At 36.1% G+C, this 20,356-nt stretch overlaps 1 protein-coding gene across 4 annotated transcripts in view; it reads right to left on the bottom strand.

Annotated features, from left to right (window-relative positions):
• The window catches only part of RPS6KC1 (ribosomal protein S6 kinase C1), a 203,709-nt gene that overhangs the window by 94,931 nt on the left and 88,422 nt on the right, over nt 1-20,356 (bottom strand). For 3 of the 4 annotated variants that reach the window (XM_044003541.1, XM_044003540.1, XM_044003543.1), the window contains 2 exons: nt 8,626-8,747; nt 1,251-1,343 (listed from right to left, as the gene is read on the bottom strand). In XM_044003541.1, the coding sequence (XP_043859476.1) occupies nt 1,251-1,343; nt 8,626-8,747 (215 nt within the window). The remainder of the gene's footprint in view (nt 1-1,250; nt 1,344-8,625; nt 8,748-20,356) is intronic. The other variant, XM_044003542.1, reaches the window with a different exon arrangement.

The following is a 20,356-nucleotide window of genomic DNA, read 5'->3' as shown; positions in this document are numbered from 1 at the left end:
AAAGCTCTTAATGATCCTTAGAAGTGCTACATGTGAATTGTTAATATTGCAACATCACTCTCCTTCTGAAAGGTATCAATCCAACAACTACAACATATATGGGGTTGTTGTGAGAAGCAAATGAGTACACGTATGTTCAAAAGCTCTGAAAAACATAAAACACTATGCAAATAGAAGATATTATTATTTTGTCTAATAGAAGTAAGCTGAAATATCAAATTTCACCAGAAGCCACCATGCCTGATGTACTCCAACTAGAGTCTTTTTTTTTTTTTTGGTATTCAGGTTGTATAGAACTGATTATTAATTCACTACTAACCCTGATCCTCAGTTCAATATTCTACTAAATGAAATAATCCAAAACAAATCACTTGGTAAGTCATTATGTCCAGTAATGTGTTCCTATAACAGACAACTCCCTTTTCTGAAGGCCTTCTTCTGTTTGCCATTAGGTAGATTACCTTCAATGTTCTACAAAATCTTCAGTTCCTATACAGCATCATAAGCCTTTCCACCATGTCAGTGTTGCTAACTGTCAGGGTGCTTTAAAATTTCTAGCTCATGGTGAAAAATAAGCCTCCATGAAACTAAAAGGCAGTATCCTCAGTATTAAACAATATATTTCCTTTTGTTTCATGTGGTTACAAAGCAATTTAATCAATTACATAAAAAACAATGAATTATTTGTTAAGGATACTGTTTGGTTCTTTAATTACACTTGGAAAATATCCTATGTACCAAGATCCTGTGTATAGATGCTTTAGTGGTGGGAAAGCATGTTAACAGTAAAACCAAACTTGGATTTACTATCAGATTTCTGGGGAATTTTCCATTCTAATCCCCAAATAAATAAATAAAGGTATTTATTTCTCTTTGACCACCAAACTGAGTATGCCTGTTAGTGCAGAATAGCACTGAATCACTGTTCCCCTATTAGTCACCCCTAAGCACAAAATGCACTGGTTTGTCTTTTCCTTGCTATAACACCCAATACTTTTTAAAAGGTCCTACTCTTCTGAATGCCACCAAACATGTACCTTCTCCGTTAGCTCAAATATATTTTGCATGACCTTACATGAATTGCTTAGATAAAAGCCTTTTTTCTTCTGCTTTTGTTATTTTAAAGTGCAGATGCATTTGAGTCATTTTCTCCTTTTGTTTCATATCCTTAAGATCCAAAGCTTCAAAGACAGAATGTCAGCATGAAGTCGATTTATGACTGAACTCTCGAAGAGACACTGAAGAATTACCTTGTCAATCACCCCAAGGACTCTGAAGGCCTTCAGTTCCTCGGCAGGGCTCCTTAGGTTCCAAGAGGGCCTTGAACTTAGTGATCCTGGAGGCTAATGGAAGATATCAAAGATTATACATCAATCAGGGTGGTACTTGAAGGAAGACTGCCTGCTGAAGCAAATGCCAGACTGAAGGAAACTAAATTTATCATAAATCAGAGAGAGGGAAGATGAAAGGAGAAGTTTCTGTTTGTCCTTAATGCAAAAAAAAAAAAGTTGCAAGTAAATAAATCAGGATAACATTGAAAACAAAATTTTAAAAAAGAAAAATTAATGAGTTGATATAGTTTCTAAAACTATAATTCAATTCTGGAGTGTGCATCTATAATGAAACTTTCTAACAAATGGATCAGGGGCCCAATATTCAATCACAGCCTTACATTTACCCCAAACATCACAACAGTAATTTAAAGGTAAAATATAGACAACAATTTACTAATATAACTATTTTGGGAGGAAATTAAACATATGCCCTACTCCCACTATCATACATCTAGAGGCCTGTAGTGGAGCTTAGCATAAATACCTTCCTTAATAAAGCAGGCCTTTGGAGTCCCCTCTCAGGAAGAGAGGACGGCTAGGCGGTACAATGAATAGAGTGCCAAGCCTGAAGTCAGAAAGATTCATCTTCCTGAGTTCAAATCTGACCACAGACACTTGTTAGCTGTGTGATCCTAGGCAAGTTGCTTAACCCTGTTTCCCTCAGTTCCTCATTTGCAAAATGAGCTGGAGAAGGAAATGACAAAAAAGCTCTAGTATCTTTGCCAAGAAAACCCCAAATGGAAGAATTGAACACAACTGGAAAATGAGACTACACAAAACTTAGGAAGAGAGTGATTCATTACTAATTCTAATATTAAAATAATCCTGCAAAGGATAATAAGTGAGTGTACAAAACCCTCTTAAGTATTTAGTAAGAGAAATTTGTAGCTAACTCATCAAGAATATGCATAAACCAGGGCAGCTAGGTGGCACAGTGGATAAAGCACCGGCCCAGGATTCAGGAGGACCTGAGTTCAAATCCAGCCTCAGCCACTTGACACTTACTAGCTGTGTGCCCCGCAAAACAATAAAAAAATAAAAAGAATATGCATAAACCATTACCTTAAGAAGTCAGAGAATGAAATGTTCTGATTAACCAAACCTAAGGAAAGTACTTTCTTTTCTCTGGACCTCAGCTTCTTCATATGTAAAATAAGGGTAAGATAGTGAAAGTAAAGGATAACAGATAACTGGCCTGCATGTTGCTCCAGTACCTATGTACTGTCAAGATTTAAAAGGGTTTTTTTTTTTTTGGTTTTAAATATTTTGGTAACTATTTCAACGTAATTAGTTTCCTTTGTAATCATATGTATTTTCTTTTGTGCACTTAAAATCATTATTCTGAGAAAAGATCCATAGCTTTCACCAGATTGCCAAAGCATTGCAAGGAATGTCCCACTTAAATAGAATTGAAGCTCCACTGAAATACTGTCAATATGGAAGCTTTCAATATCGAACACTTCACCAGGCATCAGCACCAAAGGGCAAAACCCACTACCATAGCAATCAAATCCATACTTACTGAGCACCTATTGGTTACAAAGCATTATGTTTGATACAAAACTGGATAAGACACAATAATTGTCTTCAAAAAGCTTAGATCAGGTCTGTGAATGGCCACAGTAATTCAGTCTGGGCAAGATGGGGGGGGGGGAGTCTCAAAAAAAAATTTAAAAGATGAATATGGAAATAATATGGAGAATGGACTAGGGTCATTCAGTCAATAAACAATTCTTAAGTTCTTACTATATTCACTTTATTTTTCTTGGATTTTGACAGCATGGCTAATACATAAATATGTTTTGCCTGACTTCACATGTATATTAGGTATATTAGGCATCATATTGCTTGCCTCCTTAATGAGTGGGAGAGGGAGAGAATTTAGAACTCAGAAAGAAGAATATTAAAAATAAAAAAACAAATGAATGAATGATTGGGGGAGGGGTTATTCACATGATGTGCAAGGGACTTGTGAGAAACGAGAGCAGTGACAGTTTATGCTACCTTCTCATCACAAGGGATTTTTTTTTGTACTTTCAAAGTTCCAGGTCAGAGAACTGAACAACAAAAAGAACATAAGAAATATCATCATAAAGGGCCTTATACTTGTTTTTAATATATATTGAATATAATTTTTTAAAGTGGAATAAAGAATCATAGATTTGTAAAGATTTTAGAGAATTTTTAGGAAATTTATCTCGAATGTAACTCCCTCATTTTTAAAGACGAGGAACTTGAGTCCTAGAGAAGTTAAGTAATGTGCCCAAAATCAGAGTTGGTAGCAAAGTCTGCACTAGAGTCCAGGTCTCCTGGTTTGCCAGCTCAGAACCCCTTTCACTGAACCACAAGAGAGCTTGCTTAATAATGACAAAGACTAAAAAATAAGACATGTCATCCACTCAAAAAATACAATGGAATTCTACTCTATTTTAACCTATGTTACAGAAGGAGGTACATATAATAAATCACTGTATATAAAGGAAATGAATGCTGGAATTATGATGTTTCCAAATCTAAATTATAATGAAGTATTTTATGATATGGTGCAGTGAAAGGAGTCCTGAACCCTAATTCTAATAATTTTTTAATCAACAAGCATTTATAAATATAGATAGATAGATATGTATGTGTATAATATAACAATACATATAAGTATACCATAATATGTACCACATGAATGATGAGGTGATAATGGGAGGGAGACCACTAACTGCTGGGGAAATAGGAAAGTCTTCATGTAGAATGTGGTACTAGACTGAGTCTTGAAAGAAATCAGAAAACAGAGATGAGGATGAAGTGTACCGTAGGCATGGAGAATAGTCAGTGTAAAGACAGAAGGACGAAAGATGAAGTGGCATGCATGCAGGACTTCTAGCAGGCCAGTTTGGCTGCACTGTAGATCAGGGCTTCTTAAACTTTTCTCACGTGAGACCCCTTTTTGCCTGAGAAATTTCTGCATGACCCTGGGTATACAGGTATATAAAATAGGTATACATAACCTTTTACTGTAGCCAAATTTTTCATGGCCCCCCCATATTCAGTTATGTGACCCCATATAGGGTCATGGCCCAAAGTTAAAGAAGCTAGGCTGTAGAGCACATGTAAGGAAAAAGTAGGAAGGCATATAGTTATGAAAAGCTTTAAATACAAAAGAGAAGTTTATATTTGATCCTAGAAGTAACTGGGAGCCACTAGTTTGTTGAGGAAGAGAATTGAAAGAATCAAGAAATATGAACCAAATATAATTCCCCTGATAAGAAATTGAAGAGTTCTACTGCCTATCTTTTAATCATATCTTAAGGACAAAGTAGAAAGTGTAAGGAAGAATTGATTGTGCAAAGCAGAAGAAAAAAATTATTCTGTGAGTTAACATCACAAATAAAGATCGAAGAAAAAAACAATCAAAAAAGATATATGGGGGTCAGCTAGGTGGCACAGTGGATAAAGCACAGGCCCTGGATTCAGGAGGACCTGAGTTCAAATCCGGCCTCAGACACTAGACACTTACTAGCTGTGTGACCCTGGTCAAGTCACTTAACCCTCATTGCCCCACAAAAAAAAAGAAGAATCTTCTGAAAATTCTATTAGGATAGATAAAACTTACTAAAGAAAAACAAGATGAGAGGCAGAACAACTCAGAGGTCTCTCCCAAAGCTAATATTTGTTAATTCAATAATAACTTATTTGGGGAGAGAAAGGAATTATTGTTCAAGCTCATACATATGTGTCAGTTTCCCAAAGACTTCATATGTTTTTACTCTCAATCAAGTCTATTCTTATTCTTAACAAAAATTTTTATTTTACTAATCCAAAAAAGTGAAAGCGGCTAACTTGAGATACAGGCAAACAGACAGCACAACTGGGAGCCAGAAATAATGCTACAGCAGTAAAATAATAAAACAATAGATACAACTATAGCAACATGCATAGAAAGAATGAATAAATGGGCATTTATTATAACAATATGAACAGAAAGGGTAAATAAACATTTATTAAGAGCAAAGCACTGTGCTAAGAGCTGGGAATAGAAAAAGAAAAGGAAGATACTGCCTGATCTCAAGGAGCTCATACTGTAATAGGCAGAGGCAGGGGAAGAAAAGGGGGGGGGGGCAGGGAATATAGCTACAGACAAACAGACAGCAGGCTTCAGGTGTAAGTAAACACTGTAATTTACAATGACCAAACCTGGCCTCAGAGAAAAGGTAACAACATGCTCCTCCCTTCCTTCATTGTGAAGGAGAGGAATTATGGGGTTTTAATCTTGGGGGGGGGGCAGGGCAATGAGGGTTAAGTGACTTGCCCAGGGTCACACAGCTAGTAAGTGTTAAGTGTCTGAGGCTGGATTTGAACTCAGGTCCTCCTGAATCCAGGCCCAGTGCTTTATCCACTGCGCCACCTAGCTGCCCCATTTTTTAATCTTTGATAGGAAAAAATTTACTGGGCAAAAAATGGAAGGAGGAATATAATCAGAAATTAAATGATATAAAAACAAAAGGCACTGATAAAAATATTACTGCAGTGCTTATTCATAAATAAGAGAAGTACACAAGGAATTCACAAATTCCCTTTATAAATTGTATTTTTCATTCAGACTTCACAATTGCATGAGAGAAGCTTATTTATATCTCAGACAACTACCCTATTTTTATCCCCAAAATTTAACTCATTTATTGTCATTCTTTATGTATTCTGAATTTTTGTGCCAAAAATACCATGAAAAACTATCTCTGGCTTTTTCTAGGACGTTGCCTTTTTAATATAATTTCCCGGGCCATTCAATATCAACCTCAGATGAAACAAAACCAACTGTCTCTTTCAATATGACTTTTCAATTTCACTTCAAACAACTCCTTTACTTTTTAGCTAAAACCTGCTCCTTCCACTGTTCTCAGGGCCATTTAATATAGAACAGAAAAGGGGAAAGACTCTTCCACCCTTTCTGCTCTCTTTTTTGGAATTCTCTAGGTGGGTAGGAAATTGGGGGATTTTTAGGGCTCCTATAATGACAAAGCCTAAAAGTCTTCTGTAATGATTGATGCCAATGGATCAATAGTATAAAAACTGCAAGTGAGGTGTGACAAAATTAACAAACTAAAAAAGGACAAAATGAGTTGTATATTATTTTGCAAAGATAGATTGGCAACACAAGTTTGTAACAAGGAATTTGGTTTGGGGTGGTTTTTTTTAATGGGGTAGGAGGGAAAGAAAATAGATTTCTGTTATACTTTACAAGAATACAAAGAGAGGTTAGAATGTCACCTATAAAATGTAGTTTATCTCAGATGTTTTCTAAGTGCTAAGTGCTCTAAGTTCCTTCTTGCACTCAAATTTACAATTCTATGAAACCTGTTCATACCAATATGGGTATAATACTTCCTTTGAAAATAAAAAACACATTTTGTCATTAGAAATCAATGAGCATGTAAATTCATTTTATAAACAAGAGACCTCAAGATATAATTTTGTGCACTTATGAAAATAATTGTGGCCATGAAACCTAAAGAAAAAAGAATAAGTCCAAAAGGAAATTAGGCAGTAGGTCTAATGAAATTGGGCAACTGGGTGGTGCAATGGATAAAGTGCCAGGTCTGGAGTCAGCATCTTCCTTCATTCAAACCTGGCCTCAGACACTTACTAGCTGTGTGACACTGGGCAAGTCACTTAACCCTATGTGCCTCAGTTTCTTCATCCGTAAAATGAGCTGGAGAAGGAAATGGCAAACCACTCCAGTATCTTTGCCAAGAAAATCCCAAATGGGATCCCAGAGAGTTGGACACAACTGAAAAACATCTGAACAACAAATAATGAAAACCAAATTATGACTATAGAAGAAAGTTATCTTGTCAGTTCTCTCCTTTTAAAAAAACAAAACAAACAAACAAACAAAAAAAAAAAACGGGGGCAGCTAGGTGGCGCAGTGAATAAAAGCACGGCCCTGAATTCAGGAGGACCTGAGTTCTAATACAGCCTCAGACACTTGACACTTACTAGCTGTGTGACCCTGGGCAAGTCACTTAACCCTCATTGCCCTGCCCAAAAAAACAAACCAAAAAACCTAATACAGGTCCCCAAGTCCTAGCATAACAAAACTAAATTCAATGTGACATCAAAGGCACTCTCATCCTACTGCTGCCCCTCTTCTACCCTTCTCTAAATTCATCTCTCACTGCCCCCAACATCTTCTGTCTCCCGTATACACTTCAGTCTGTTGCTGTGGCCGTGCCTTTCTTTATGTGTACTACCCTCCTGGCTGGGAAAGTTCCCCCTTATCTTTTCCATGAACCCATGCTCTTCACTCTTTCCAGAGATGACACAAAGCTCAGCTCTTCTGGAAAGCTTCCCTGAACTAACCATCCTGCACTCTTCAATATTTGTGGTATGTTGTTTCAGATTTGATTGGACATTTTTCTGTAAGATGGCACTGCTCCTTTATGAAATCTGACTTTACTTCCTGTATGCATAAAACTGCTACCTCTCCCTTCTCTGAAGAGGGCCTCCCCAATTTTCAGGTCATTAAGACACCCTACTTCTAAAAGATAAAGAAGTGCTCTCTCAAAACCACCAGAAATAAGATTTATTGTCCTAGTCACTACTACTGTGATCAAGTACAACCCTACCAGTCTATTTGGTTTCCATTAGAACCTATGTTTGAGAGGAAATGTGAAGAATCTGCTGTAAGTCAGACTTTGTACTACCACTAATAACACGTAGAATCTAACATAAACCCTGAAGTTGGTCAAAAAAGACTGGTTGAGTTAAATTTACAATAGAGAAATGTAGCATAGGAAGCATAACTAGGGATTAGTAATAAATGTGTACAGAGATGGACAGAAAAACAATTTTAGGAGCCTAATGATTTTATAAAATTAGATGCAAGGTATCTTTTGCCTTATATGTGATTTCAGCTTAGGATCCATATTCACTATTGTCATTAATAACTTGGATAAAGGAATTGAAAGCACATACATCAATTTTGCTTTTCAACTTTGCAAATGATGCAAAATTAGGTAGAATGGCAAAGCCAGAAGACCTAAATAAGTTAAATTAAAATTAAATTAAATGGGTCCCCCTTAGAAAGAGGAATAAAAAGATGAGAGAGTTGTTTTCATCTTGTACTCAAAGAAAATAAGAGACATCATTTCACAGGATACTTGGTAATGTCCCTTGCACAAATGTAAAACAAGACTGATCAAAAACAGCTAAAGAAAGTTCCAGAAAAGTAAACATGGTACAAAACATAAATTTAAACTTCAATTTCATCCAATTTTACAGAAGGAAATAAAAGCTATACCTGGGATGATGCTCCATCAGCAAGGTGTGGTTTTAAATAAAAACTAGAGAGCTGCTCAGCACGCATTAGATACTCTGCCGTCCGTTTCTTCACTGCTTCTCGACGAGTGGGACTTGACTCACCTAAGATATAATATGGAAAATGAGTGCAACTTGTGCTATAATACAGTAAATTCTAGATTAACTAGTTTTAAGATGAAGCTAGTTTCCATTTCCTTGACTACTTAATCATTTTGTCCATTTCTTTGCTCAGTAGCATTTCTACCAGAAAGAAAAATCAACTCAAAATTAATGAGCAGACTGAAATTAATGAATAAAATGAGATGAGTTTCATGTATTCTTATTTAGATTATACCTACCCCCATTACTAAACATATCTAAAAGTTGGCAATATCATATAGTGATTCAAATTTCCCTAGCTACCTATTATCCATAAATTGTTTTCAACATAGATCTTGAAGTCTTTTAGCTTACAATGAGTATTCGCAGATAAAAATAAACAAATTGTTTATATCTTTATTTCTCCCTCAAAAACAAATCCCACAATACATTTCTTTCTACTGTGAAGAATAGACTTTTTTTTCTTTTAGCCACTGATTCCTCAAAGAAAAATTGTCAAAGGATCACATTGAAAGTAGGAAAAAGACCTAAAAGACCACCTAATGCAAACCCTTTATTTTACAAATGAGGTAACTAAGGCCTAGAGAAGTTAAGTCAAGTCAGAAAGATTTATTAAGTGCCTACTGCATGGCAGACACTACCCTAAGTGCTAAGAATACGAAGAAAAACAAAATTACTCCTTGCCATCAAGGAACTTGCAATCTAATGGGTGATTTACTCAAGCTCACACACTTAGTAAGTGGCCCTTCAGTTTCAATATTATTCCCCACACATATCTGGGTCATTTGTCCTTTTTGTAAGTCATCTCTTTTTAATGTTTTCTTTTCTTTTCCAAGCACCAAATTCTTTCCGTGATATTGGTACTAGTAATAAAAAGGCAACATCTTTGGCAGCAGCTCTTTTACTCTAGACCTAATGACTTTTAAGACCCCAGCTTGCCCTCCAACTGATGATAATTCATAGAATTATAGACTTTTTCGAAATGAAATGAATGAACTTTGGAGATTATCTATATAATCCTCTCTTCAAATCACCACTGGAGTATCTATCTGTTTCTGGCTCTAGCCTTGGAAATGAATTTGCAAAACTCAAAATACGTAGTTCTTTTCGAGTTGCAAAATGGAGATGATCATCCTTACTTATCTGTGAAAATTAAATGAAAATACTGTGCTTCAAAAATAAAGCAGACTATAGAAATAACAAATATTAAATATTACCACATACCACTAACATATAATACTTTACAGATAATAATTTTCAACAGAATCACAGAATTTAAAAACCCACCAGGTGTAGTGAAATAATTATTAAAAAAACATTTTGTAAACAAGTTCACAGAATTCTGTGCAGGTCAAGGCCCTCTGCTACAGAGTGTGAGGTCTTACATATGTTCCTGTTTGCTAATAGAATCATGCTGGTAGCATCATGGCCTGAAAAATGGGGCAAGATCTATTACCTCACAATAGTTTGTTCTAACCATACACATGGGAAACACAAAATGGTGGAAGAATCCAGATCTTATTATTCAAAACCTAGTGATCTTTTCATTATACTATATTTTCCACACAGAAAATGATTTGTTTAAAAATTAATTTATTTCTTGAATTATTTTATTGGTTCCCAAAAATATATACACAAATGTAAATATATGTGGTTAAATAATATCATTTTTAGTTATTATACTTAATGTCTTGTTGATTTGAATACTGGCATTTAAAATGTGTCTATGTCTCCAGGTTTATTAGACAGACATCAACAATAGACAAGTGGGGAGGTGAAGTCCAGATGGCAGAGTAAAAGGTAGGGATTTTCCTGAGCTCTCCCAAATACCTCTCTAAATAACCTTAAAATAATGCCTCAACATAAATTTTGGACCCAAAGAACCAAAAAAAGGTCTGAGTGAAACAATTTTCCAACCCAAGACAACTTAGAAGGTTAGTAAGAAAGGTCTGTCTCACTGGGATTAGAGTGGAGAGAAATCCAGCGCAGGCTCCACCCCAGCAAGCCAGCAACAGACTTTGGGGACAACTGAAATGGCAGTGGTGGATTCCAGAGCTCTCAGCCAACAGAAAGTAAAGGGATTGGACAACCGGTCAGAAGGAGATTAAGGGGACCCTTTACTAGCACCAGGTTCAACACTCTGTTGCATTGCCCATACACAGTTCCAAGTCACAGTCCCAGGGCGAGAAGGAGCGCTAGCACATTACAGCATGAAGGGGGGACCCTGCTCACAGTTCCATGGCAGATAAGAGTACTTTTGCTCAATCACAAACTAGAGCACAGGACAAAAGGGCAGTAGCCATATCTCTCCTTAGATCATACTACCTGATAAAAGCTGAAAACTTACAGACTTCTAAAACTAGCTCTAAAAACAGCAGTATAAAAAACCTGGAAATTAGGACAGTGCCCCCTCTACCCTGGAAGCAGAACCCAGCTTTTACATAAAGGTAAAAGTCCTAAAGGATAGACTGGGGGAAAAAAGAACCTGACAATAGAACGTTACTATGGTGACAGGGAAGAGCAAAATACAACTCAGAAGAAAACAACAAGGTCAAAACTGCTATATGCAAAGACTCAAAGAAAACTGTAAATTGGCCTCAGACCCCCCCCCCAAAAAAATTCCTAGAAGGGCTCAAAAAGGATTAAAAAATCAAATTCAAGAGGTAGAAGAAAAACTGGAAAAAGAATTGATAGTGATTTAAGAAAAGTATGAAAAAAGTCAATAGCCTGGTAAAGAAGGCATAAAAAAATACTGAAGAAAATAACACCTTAAAAAAAACAGAATAAGCTAAATGGCAAAAGAGGCACAAAAATTCACTGGAGACAAGAACTCATTAAAAAGTAGAACTGACCAAGTGGAAAAGCAGATGCAAAATCTTACCAAAGAAAATAATTCTTTAAAAATTAGAATTGGGCAAGTAGAAGCTTATGACTCCATGAGACATCAATCAATAAACAATAAAACAAAATCAAAAGAAAGAAAAAATAGAAGAAAATATGAAATATCTCATTGTAAATTCTACTGGATTGTATTTGAAAGTCAAATTTTCTATTAAAAAAAAAAACTACTGGGAGCAGCTAGGTGGCACAGCAGATAAAGCACTGGCCCTGGATTCAGGAAGACCTGAGTTCAAATCTGGCCTCAAACATTTAACACATACTAGCTATGTGACCCTGGGCAAGTCACTTAACCCTCGTTGCCCTGCCCAAAAATAAATAAATAGATAGATAGATAGATAAATAAATGAATGAATGAATAAATCGCTGATCATTTCCTGAAAGAGATCCCCAAATGAAGACTCCCAGGAATATTACAGCCAAATTCCAGAGATCCCAGGACAAGGGAAAATATTTTACGCAGCCAGAAAGAAACAATTCAAGTATCATGTAGACACAGTCAGGATCACACAAGATTTAGCAGTTTCTACATTAAAGGATTAGAGGGCTTGAAATATGATATTCCAGAGAGCAAAGGTGCCAGGAATACAAACAAGAATCAACTACCCAGCAAAACTGAGTATAGTCCTTCGAGGACATTTACTGAAATAGAGAACTTTCAAGCATTCCTTAATAGAAAAATATGACTTTCAAATGCAAGATTCAAGAGATGCATAAACAAGTAAACAGGAAAGAGAAATCATAAGGAATTAATAAATTAATAAACTGTTTACATTCTGTAATGATTGGAATGATGCCACCTGCTGGAGACTTACTGTAGGAAAGCTCGACCATGAGGAGAAGGCCTCTGAGGGCAAGACCAAGCGGCTTTTCTTTGGCATCAGGAATTGACGTTTGCTTGTGGGAGGAAGAGGGGGTGAGGCTGGCTTTCTTGGTGTCTTTCACCAGGACTCTCATGGAGAATGGAGCAGAACTGTAGCTCCCCAAGATAGACAGATGAATCTAGGTCTTTCTCTCTCTTTTTACCAAATTCTTATTCTCCTTAATAAATGCTTAAAAGTCTAACTTTTGCTAAAGCTTATAATTTATTGATGACCACTCATTAGATATTTTAGACAATATAGCTAGAATTTTAGTCCCCTTACAATTCCTATATGAGATGATACTTGTAACTCCTAACAATGTCAGGGCAGTTATAAGGGCTCTATATAGACAGAGGGCATGGATGTAAGTTGACTATGATAAGATGATATCTAAAAAAAATTAAATTATGGGGTGAGAAAGAGGGATGACTATGATGGGATATCTAAAAAAATCAAATTAAATGGTGAGAAAGAGGGATGCACCAGGAGAAGAATAGAAGGGAGAGGTAGAACTGAGTAAATTATCTCACATACAAGAGGTGCAAAAAAGCTTTTACAGTGTAGGGGAAGATGGTCAGAAAGGTGGGGGAGGGACAATACTTGAACCTACTCTCATCAAAATTGGATCAAAGAGGGAATAACATACATACTCAGGGTATAGAAATCTATCTTATCTTACAAGGAACCAGGAAGGGGAGGGGATAAGAGAGGATAGGGTAGAGTGCTGATAGAAGTCAGAGCAGATTGTGGGAGGCAGTGGTCAGAAGCAAAGCACTTTTGAGGAGGAACAGGGTAAAAGAAGACAGAAGGATAAACAGGGGGGTAAAAGAATGGAGGGAAATACATAGTAATCATAACTGAGAAAAAATTCTCAGCAAATTTCTCTGATAAAGGCCTTATTTCTCAAATATATAGGATACTGAGTCAAATTTATAAGAAGACAAGTCATTCCCCAATTGCTAAGTGGTCAAAGGATATAAACAGACAATTTTTGGAAGAAATCAAAATTATCTATAACTATATGAAAAAAATGCTCTAAACCACTATTGATTAAAGAAATGCATATTAAAACAACTATGAGGTACCACCTCACACCTATCAGATTTGTTAACATGACAGAAAAGGAAAGTGACAAATGCTGAAGAAAGTGTGGGCAAATTGGGACACTAAAAGTGAACTGATCTAATAATTCTGGAGAACAATTTAAAACTACACAGGGTTATAAAACTGTGCATACCCTTTGACCCAACAATACCATTAAATCTGTATCCCAAGCAGATCCTCCCCTCAAAAGAGAGAGGGGGGACCCATTTGTACAAAAATATTTATAGCAGCTCTTTTTGTGGTGGCAAAGAATTGAAAATTATGGGGATGCCCATCAACTGGGGACTGGTTGAACAAGTTGAGGTATATGAACATGATAGAATACTATTGTGCTAAAAGAAATGACAAGCAGGATGCTTTCAGAAAATCCTGGGAAGATTTATATGCTGTGATGCAAAGTGAAATGAGCAGAACCAGAAGAACAGTGTACACATTAACAGCAATATTGTACAATGATCAACTATGAACGAATGACTAAGCTATGATGAAAAATGCTGTCCACCTCCAGAGAAAGAACCAATGGAGTCTGAATGGAGATCAAAGCAAAGTTTTTTTACTTTATTTTTCTTGAGGGTTTTTTTTTTTTGGGGGGGGGGAGGTCTGTGTTTTCTTTCACAACATGACTAATATGGAAATATGTTTTGCATGACTGTATGTTTATAAACTCTATCAAATTGCTTGCTTTCTCTATAAAGAGAGAGGGAAAGAGTTAGAAGTCAATTTTTTTTAATTAATGTTAAAAATTGTTTTTACATTGTAATTGGAAAATTTTTAATAGATAAGTGGGCCTAGAATTTAAAAGGAAGAAAACAGGATGTATTACCTTTGGAGAAGTAGAAAGTTTCGTTTATGGCCCAAAACTTCTTAAACAAATGCCCATCTTTTTCTTGTTGGTTGCTGTATGTTAATTTTAATTATTTAATTATTATGTTAGACTTTGAGCTCCTTCCGAGAGTATTTTCTGCATTTCTTTATATCCCCAGTATTTAGCACAGTGCCTGGCACACAGTAAGTACTTAATAGATGCCACCTGACTTACAGACTGACCAGCATCCTTCACCACAGAAGGCAGAATACTATACAGTGTCAGATGTGGCACTATATTAGATGACTGAATAAATGAATGGGCATTTTTAAGTGCTTACTATGTATCAGGCACTCTGCTAAGTGCTAGGATAAAAATAAACTACAAAACTACAAAATCAAGACAATCTCTGCCCTTGAGAAACTTACATTCTAGTAAAACAAGACAACATACCAAGAGGAGCACAGTGGAGACGTGGGGAGTGGGGAAGCAGTGGTCAGAGACAGCTGGGGGCAGGTGTGTGATTGATTATGAAAGCCAGAAAAGTCTACTGAGCCACAGCCCAAAGTGTGGGAGAGAGTGTGAGTGTGGAGGAAAAGGGAGGATGGAGATGGATGGATGACACTCTATGAGGTCTGTAAGAAAGGATCTTCCTTTCCTTCATTCCCACCCAACAAGTGGGTTTGACCTCAGACTCTTACACTAAAGGGCAAAGTAAGGAATCTCATCCCCAAGACCAGGGGCTTTGAGGAACCAAGAAAGTCTAGTACATTAAAAATAACAATTCTTGGGGCAGCTAGATGGCGCAGTGGATAGAGCACCGGCCCTGGAGTCAGGAAGACCTGAGTTCAAATCCAGCCTCAGACACTTAACACTTACTGGCTATGTGACCCTGGGCAAGTCACTTAACCCCAATTGCCTCACCAAAAAAGAAAAAGAAAAAGAAAAAAAAAATAACAATTCTTGTGTCTTTGGCTAGAAACCCAGCTCTGTTACTTTAATAACTCCATGACCTTGAGCTAATAAAATCAACTCAATGACCATTTATTAAGCACAGACTATTTTGCAAAGGCACAATGAGTAATGAGTAAAAGGCACAAAATGTAATGAAGCCATCAAGAAAGACAACATAAAAGGAAAAGAATAGGGACTAGAACAAAGTCCTGACAGGGAGAGTTTTAATGTGAGAGGGAAAGAAGATGATGCAGCAAAGGAGATGAGTCATCTGACAACTTAGCCTCAGTTCCCCTATCAGTAAAATGAGGAACTTGGGCCATAGTTTCTAAGGTCCCTTCTAGTTCCAGATGTATAATCCTGTGTCAGAAGAATTCTAGGACAAATGGCAAAAGAGAAAGAAAATATTATGGGATGTAAAGGGATCCAAGTTCAAAAGAGATAAATATACAAAGAAATGCACATAAAAAATAGTGACAAAGAAATTCAAGAAAAACTGCAGCAGCAGGCCCAAAGAATGGGACTAGATCATGCTGAACAAGATGATCCCTAAGATACCTTCCAAGTCTAAATTTATGGTTTCATATTACAAGATAAATATGTAAACATGCATATTAGTATATATGATTAATCTTGAAATGACTGATCAACCAAGGATTTCTTTGAAAACTAAGACTAGGGGCAGCTAGGTGGCACAGTATATAGAACACCAGCCCTGGAGTCAGGAGGACCTGAGTTCAAATCCAGCCTCAGACACTTAACACTTACTAGCTGTGTGACCCTGAGCAAGTCACTTAACCCCAATTGCCTCACCAAAAAAAAAAGAAAAAGAAAACTAAGACTAATCTTCATTCACAAAAAAGAAGAAAACAAAAAAGTATTAAGTTATTTATTCACTAAAGTACTCAAAGTCAACTGTGCAATAAGAAGAAAGAGAAAGTAAAACTATAATAAAAACGGACTTTGGGGCAGCTAGGTGGCACAGTAGATAGAGCACTGGCCCTGGAGTCAGGAGGACCTGAGTTCAAATCCAGCTTCAGACACTTAACACTAGCTGTGTGACCCTGGGCAAGTCACTTAACCCCAACTGCCTCACCAAAAAAAGGGGGGGACCTCAATATACCACTTTCAGAGGTACACAAATATAATAAAAAAAATAAAAAATGAAAGTAAGGATTTTTAAAAATAGAATTTTAGAAAAGTGAAATAGGACAGACATCTAGTGTCTGCTGAATGGGGGAGGGGGAGAAAGAATATACATATTCACAGCTGTTTATGACATCTTTTTTTTTTAAACCCACCATATATAATGCATAAAAAAAATCTTAAAAACAAATTCAGAAAAGCAGTAATATTAAATACATCCTTTACAAACCACAACTCAATAAAAATTACATTCCATTAATGGCCACTGAGGGAAGAATTAAAAATAAAATTGGGACAAAATAGCTTAATCCTAAAGAACTAGTGGATTAATGAACAAGTCATAAACATGATACATCTTTTCACTAAAGACAATGACAACAATGACACAACAAAAAAAATTTGGGGAAGCAATCAAAGCAGTTCATGTGGGAAAACTTACATCAAAAGAGGAAAAAAAATTGGTCATGGAACAAGAAAAAAATTTCTAAACTCCAAATGTTAAGCAAAATAGAAATCTCAAAAATCAAAGAGACTAACAAATTGAAAAATAAAAATGAATAACTAAAATTAGGCACTAATTTTTTTTTAATTTATGAGTAGATAAAGCAGTAGCTAACTTAATTAAAAAGGAAGAGAGGAAAAAAAGAAAAAAGAATTCACAACAAATAAAGAAAGAATATTTAGAAACTATTTTATCCAACTACATGTCAATAAAACTGACAATGTGAAATGGATATTTATGAATATATATACATATATATAAAATACTCAAATCAAAAGAACAAGAATAGAGAATTTAAACAAGCCAATTTCAGAAAAATAAACTGAGTGTGCCATAAATTAACTCCCGGGGGAAGGGGGGGGCGGAATAGAGAACAAAATGGATTCAAAAGTTAATTCTATCAAAAAATAGAAAGAACAATTAATCAATTAATTCCAATATTACACAAGTCATTTGGAAAAAAATTAAATAAGAACTCCTACCAATTTCTTCAATGGCACAAATATCATTTGGGAAAACCAGAACAGAGAAGGAAAACTATGAACCACTATTTTTAATGAACATTGAAGCAAAAACATTAATGAAAATAGTAATAAAAAGGTTATACAAACATATGACAGAGATGATACACTATAATCAGACTGGAGTTATACCAAGAATGCAAGGTTGTTTTATTATTAGAAAAACTATAAATATATTGAATTATATTAATGGCAAGAACAATCAGAATCATGTGATTATATCAACAGATGCAGAAAAGGCTTTTTATAAAATATAATCCCTATTTATATTAAAAACGCTAGAAAACATAAAAATAAATGGGCTTTTCCTTAACATGGCAAGTAGTTAAAAGCCAGAATTATATGAAATAGAAAACTTTCCAATTAGGTCAGGGGCAAAGCAAGAATGTCCTATTGTCACCATTTCTATTTGAGAAGAAAGAAATACTACCTATAGCAATAAGGAGGGAAAAAAACTACATAATAATGACAATGAAGAAACAAAATTATTTTTTCTGATCATACGATAGTATACTTAAAGAACCCTAGAGAGTCAACCAAAAAATTAAATTAAATAATAACCTCAGTAAAATATGAAACAGTCATACAAACCATCAGCATTTCTGATGATATAATATACATATTATAATATTATATATAATATAATATAAGAAAAACTACCAATGAGATAGAAAGAGAAATTCCATTTAAAATAAGTACAGAGGGGGCAGCTAGGTGACACAGTGGATAAAGCACTGGCCCTAGATTCAAGAGGACCTGAGTTCAAATCCAGCCTCAGACACTTGATACTTACTAGCTGTGTGACCTTGGGCAAGTCATTTAACCCTCATTACCCCGCCCCCAAAAAACATAAACAAATAAAATAAGTAAATGCTAGAAAGTTCACCTACCAAGAATCACACAAGAATTATTTGGATATAGCTACATAATATTGTTTACAATAATATACAACTTAATTAGAAAAATATTAGTTGCACAAGGTTAGGCTGAGCCAATGTGATAAAAATGACAATACTGGGGCAGCTAGGTAGTGCAGTGGATAGAGCACAGGCCCTGGATTCAGGAGGCCCTGAGTTCAAATCCAGCTTCAGACACTTGACACTTAACTAGCTGTGTGACCCTAGGCAAGTCACTTAACCCTCATTGCCCTGCAAAAAAAAAGACAATACTACCAAAATGATTTACTTACTCAGTTCCATACCAAACTACCAAAAGTTTACTTTAAAAATCTACCCCAAAAAAAATCATCTAGAGTAACAAAAGGTCAAGAATCTGAAAGGAAATAATGAAAAAAAGTGGGGAGAAAGAAAGCCTAGCAGTACCACATCTCAAACTATGCTACAAGGTAGTAATCATCAAAATAATTTGGTACTGGTTAAAAAAGTGAGGTCAGCTAGTGGAACAGATTAGATACACAACATACAGCAGGAAATTAACCTAGTTGTCAATAAACCCAAAAACCTCAACTACAAGGCTCAGTATTTATTAAGAATTGCTGAGAAAATAGGACAGCAGGGGGAAGCCAGGTGGCACAGTGGATAAAGCACCGGCCTTGGATTCAGGAGGACCTGAATTCAAATCCAGCCTCAGACACTTGACATTTACTAGCTGTGTGACCCTGGGCAAGTCACTTAACCCTCACTGCAGAGAGAGAGAGAGAGAGAGAGAGAGAGAGAGAGAGAGAGAGAGAGAGAGAGAGAGAGAAAGAAAAGGAAGGAAGGAAGGAAGGAAGGAAGGGAGGAAGGAAGGAAGGAAGGAAGGAAGGAAGGAAGGAAGGAAGGAAGGAAGGAAGGAAGGAAGGAAGGAAGGAAGGAAGGAAGGAAGGAAGGAAGGAAGGAAGGAAGGAAGGAAGGAAGGAAGGAAGGAAGGAAGAAAATAGGACAGCAATTTCGCAAGAATTCGATTTAGACCAACATTTCACACCATATACCAAGATAAGCTCTGAACAGATCTAGTATGACCTAGACATAACAGGTTAAACCATAAACAAATTAGAAGAACAAGAAAGAAATTGGCTTTCAGATCTATGGAAAAGGAAAAGTTTATGACCAAACAAGGGATAGTGAGCATAACAGAAGATAAAACGGACAATTTTGATTAATTTTTTCTTGCACAAATAAATCTAATATAGCTACGATTAAAAAGGAAACAGTTGTCTAAAATTTCCCTGAAGAAATTGAGGCCATTCCTGGAGAGCTCTCTTCTCCACTCCTCATCTTACATCTTACTCCTAACACACACACAAAAAAAAGGTAGTTCTCCTCTCAAGGAAAATCCCTCTTCATGTACCATTTACCTTTTCCTCTTCACTAGCTGACTGGCCCTTTATCATCCTCATTCTCTCACTATATAGAGAAAGAAAGATTGTTTCCATGCTGCCTACAAGCATGCCCATATCTCTCATCCTCAAAAAATTCTACACTTCATTCCAGTTAATTATTGTCTTGTGTAGTCTCTCGTCTCTCTCATAGAAAAACTCCTTGAGAAGGCCATCAAAAATCAATACCTCCACTTCTTTTCCTCTCACTCTTTTTAAATTTGAATAGTCTAGCTTCAGATCCAAGCTGAAACTGCTGTCTTCAAAGTTACCAATGAATTTTTTCTTAACTGTCAAACCTAATGACCTTTTCTCAAGTGTGTGTGGTTATCACTAGCATCCATCACATAAGAAAGGATTTCCAAACCAACCTACTTTGGCCGGGGAGGGTCTTAACATTCCCACCTGCCTAATGGACATCTCAAACTGAATATTCCAAAGAAATCTTAAACCCAACAGATCCAAAACTGAACCCATTTCTCTTCTCAGACACTGTCACCAC

Source organism: Dromiciops gliroides, chromosome 4, assembly GCF_019393635.1.
Source record: "Dromiciops gliroides isolate mDroGli1 chromosome 4, mDroGli1.pri, whole genome shotgun sequence".
Classification (NCBI taxonomy): domain Eukaryota; kingdom Metazoa; phylum Chordata; class Mammalia; order Microbiotheria; family Microbiotheriidae; genus Dromiciops; species Dromiciops gliroides.
The sequence above is the reverse complement of the archived record's forward strand: the minus strand, read 5'-3'. Positions and strand labels throughout refer to the sequence as shown.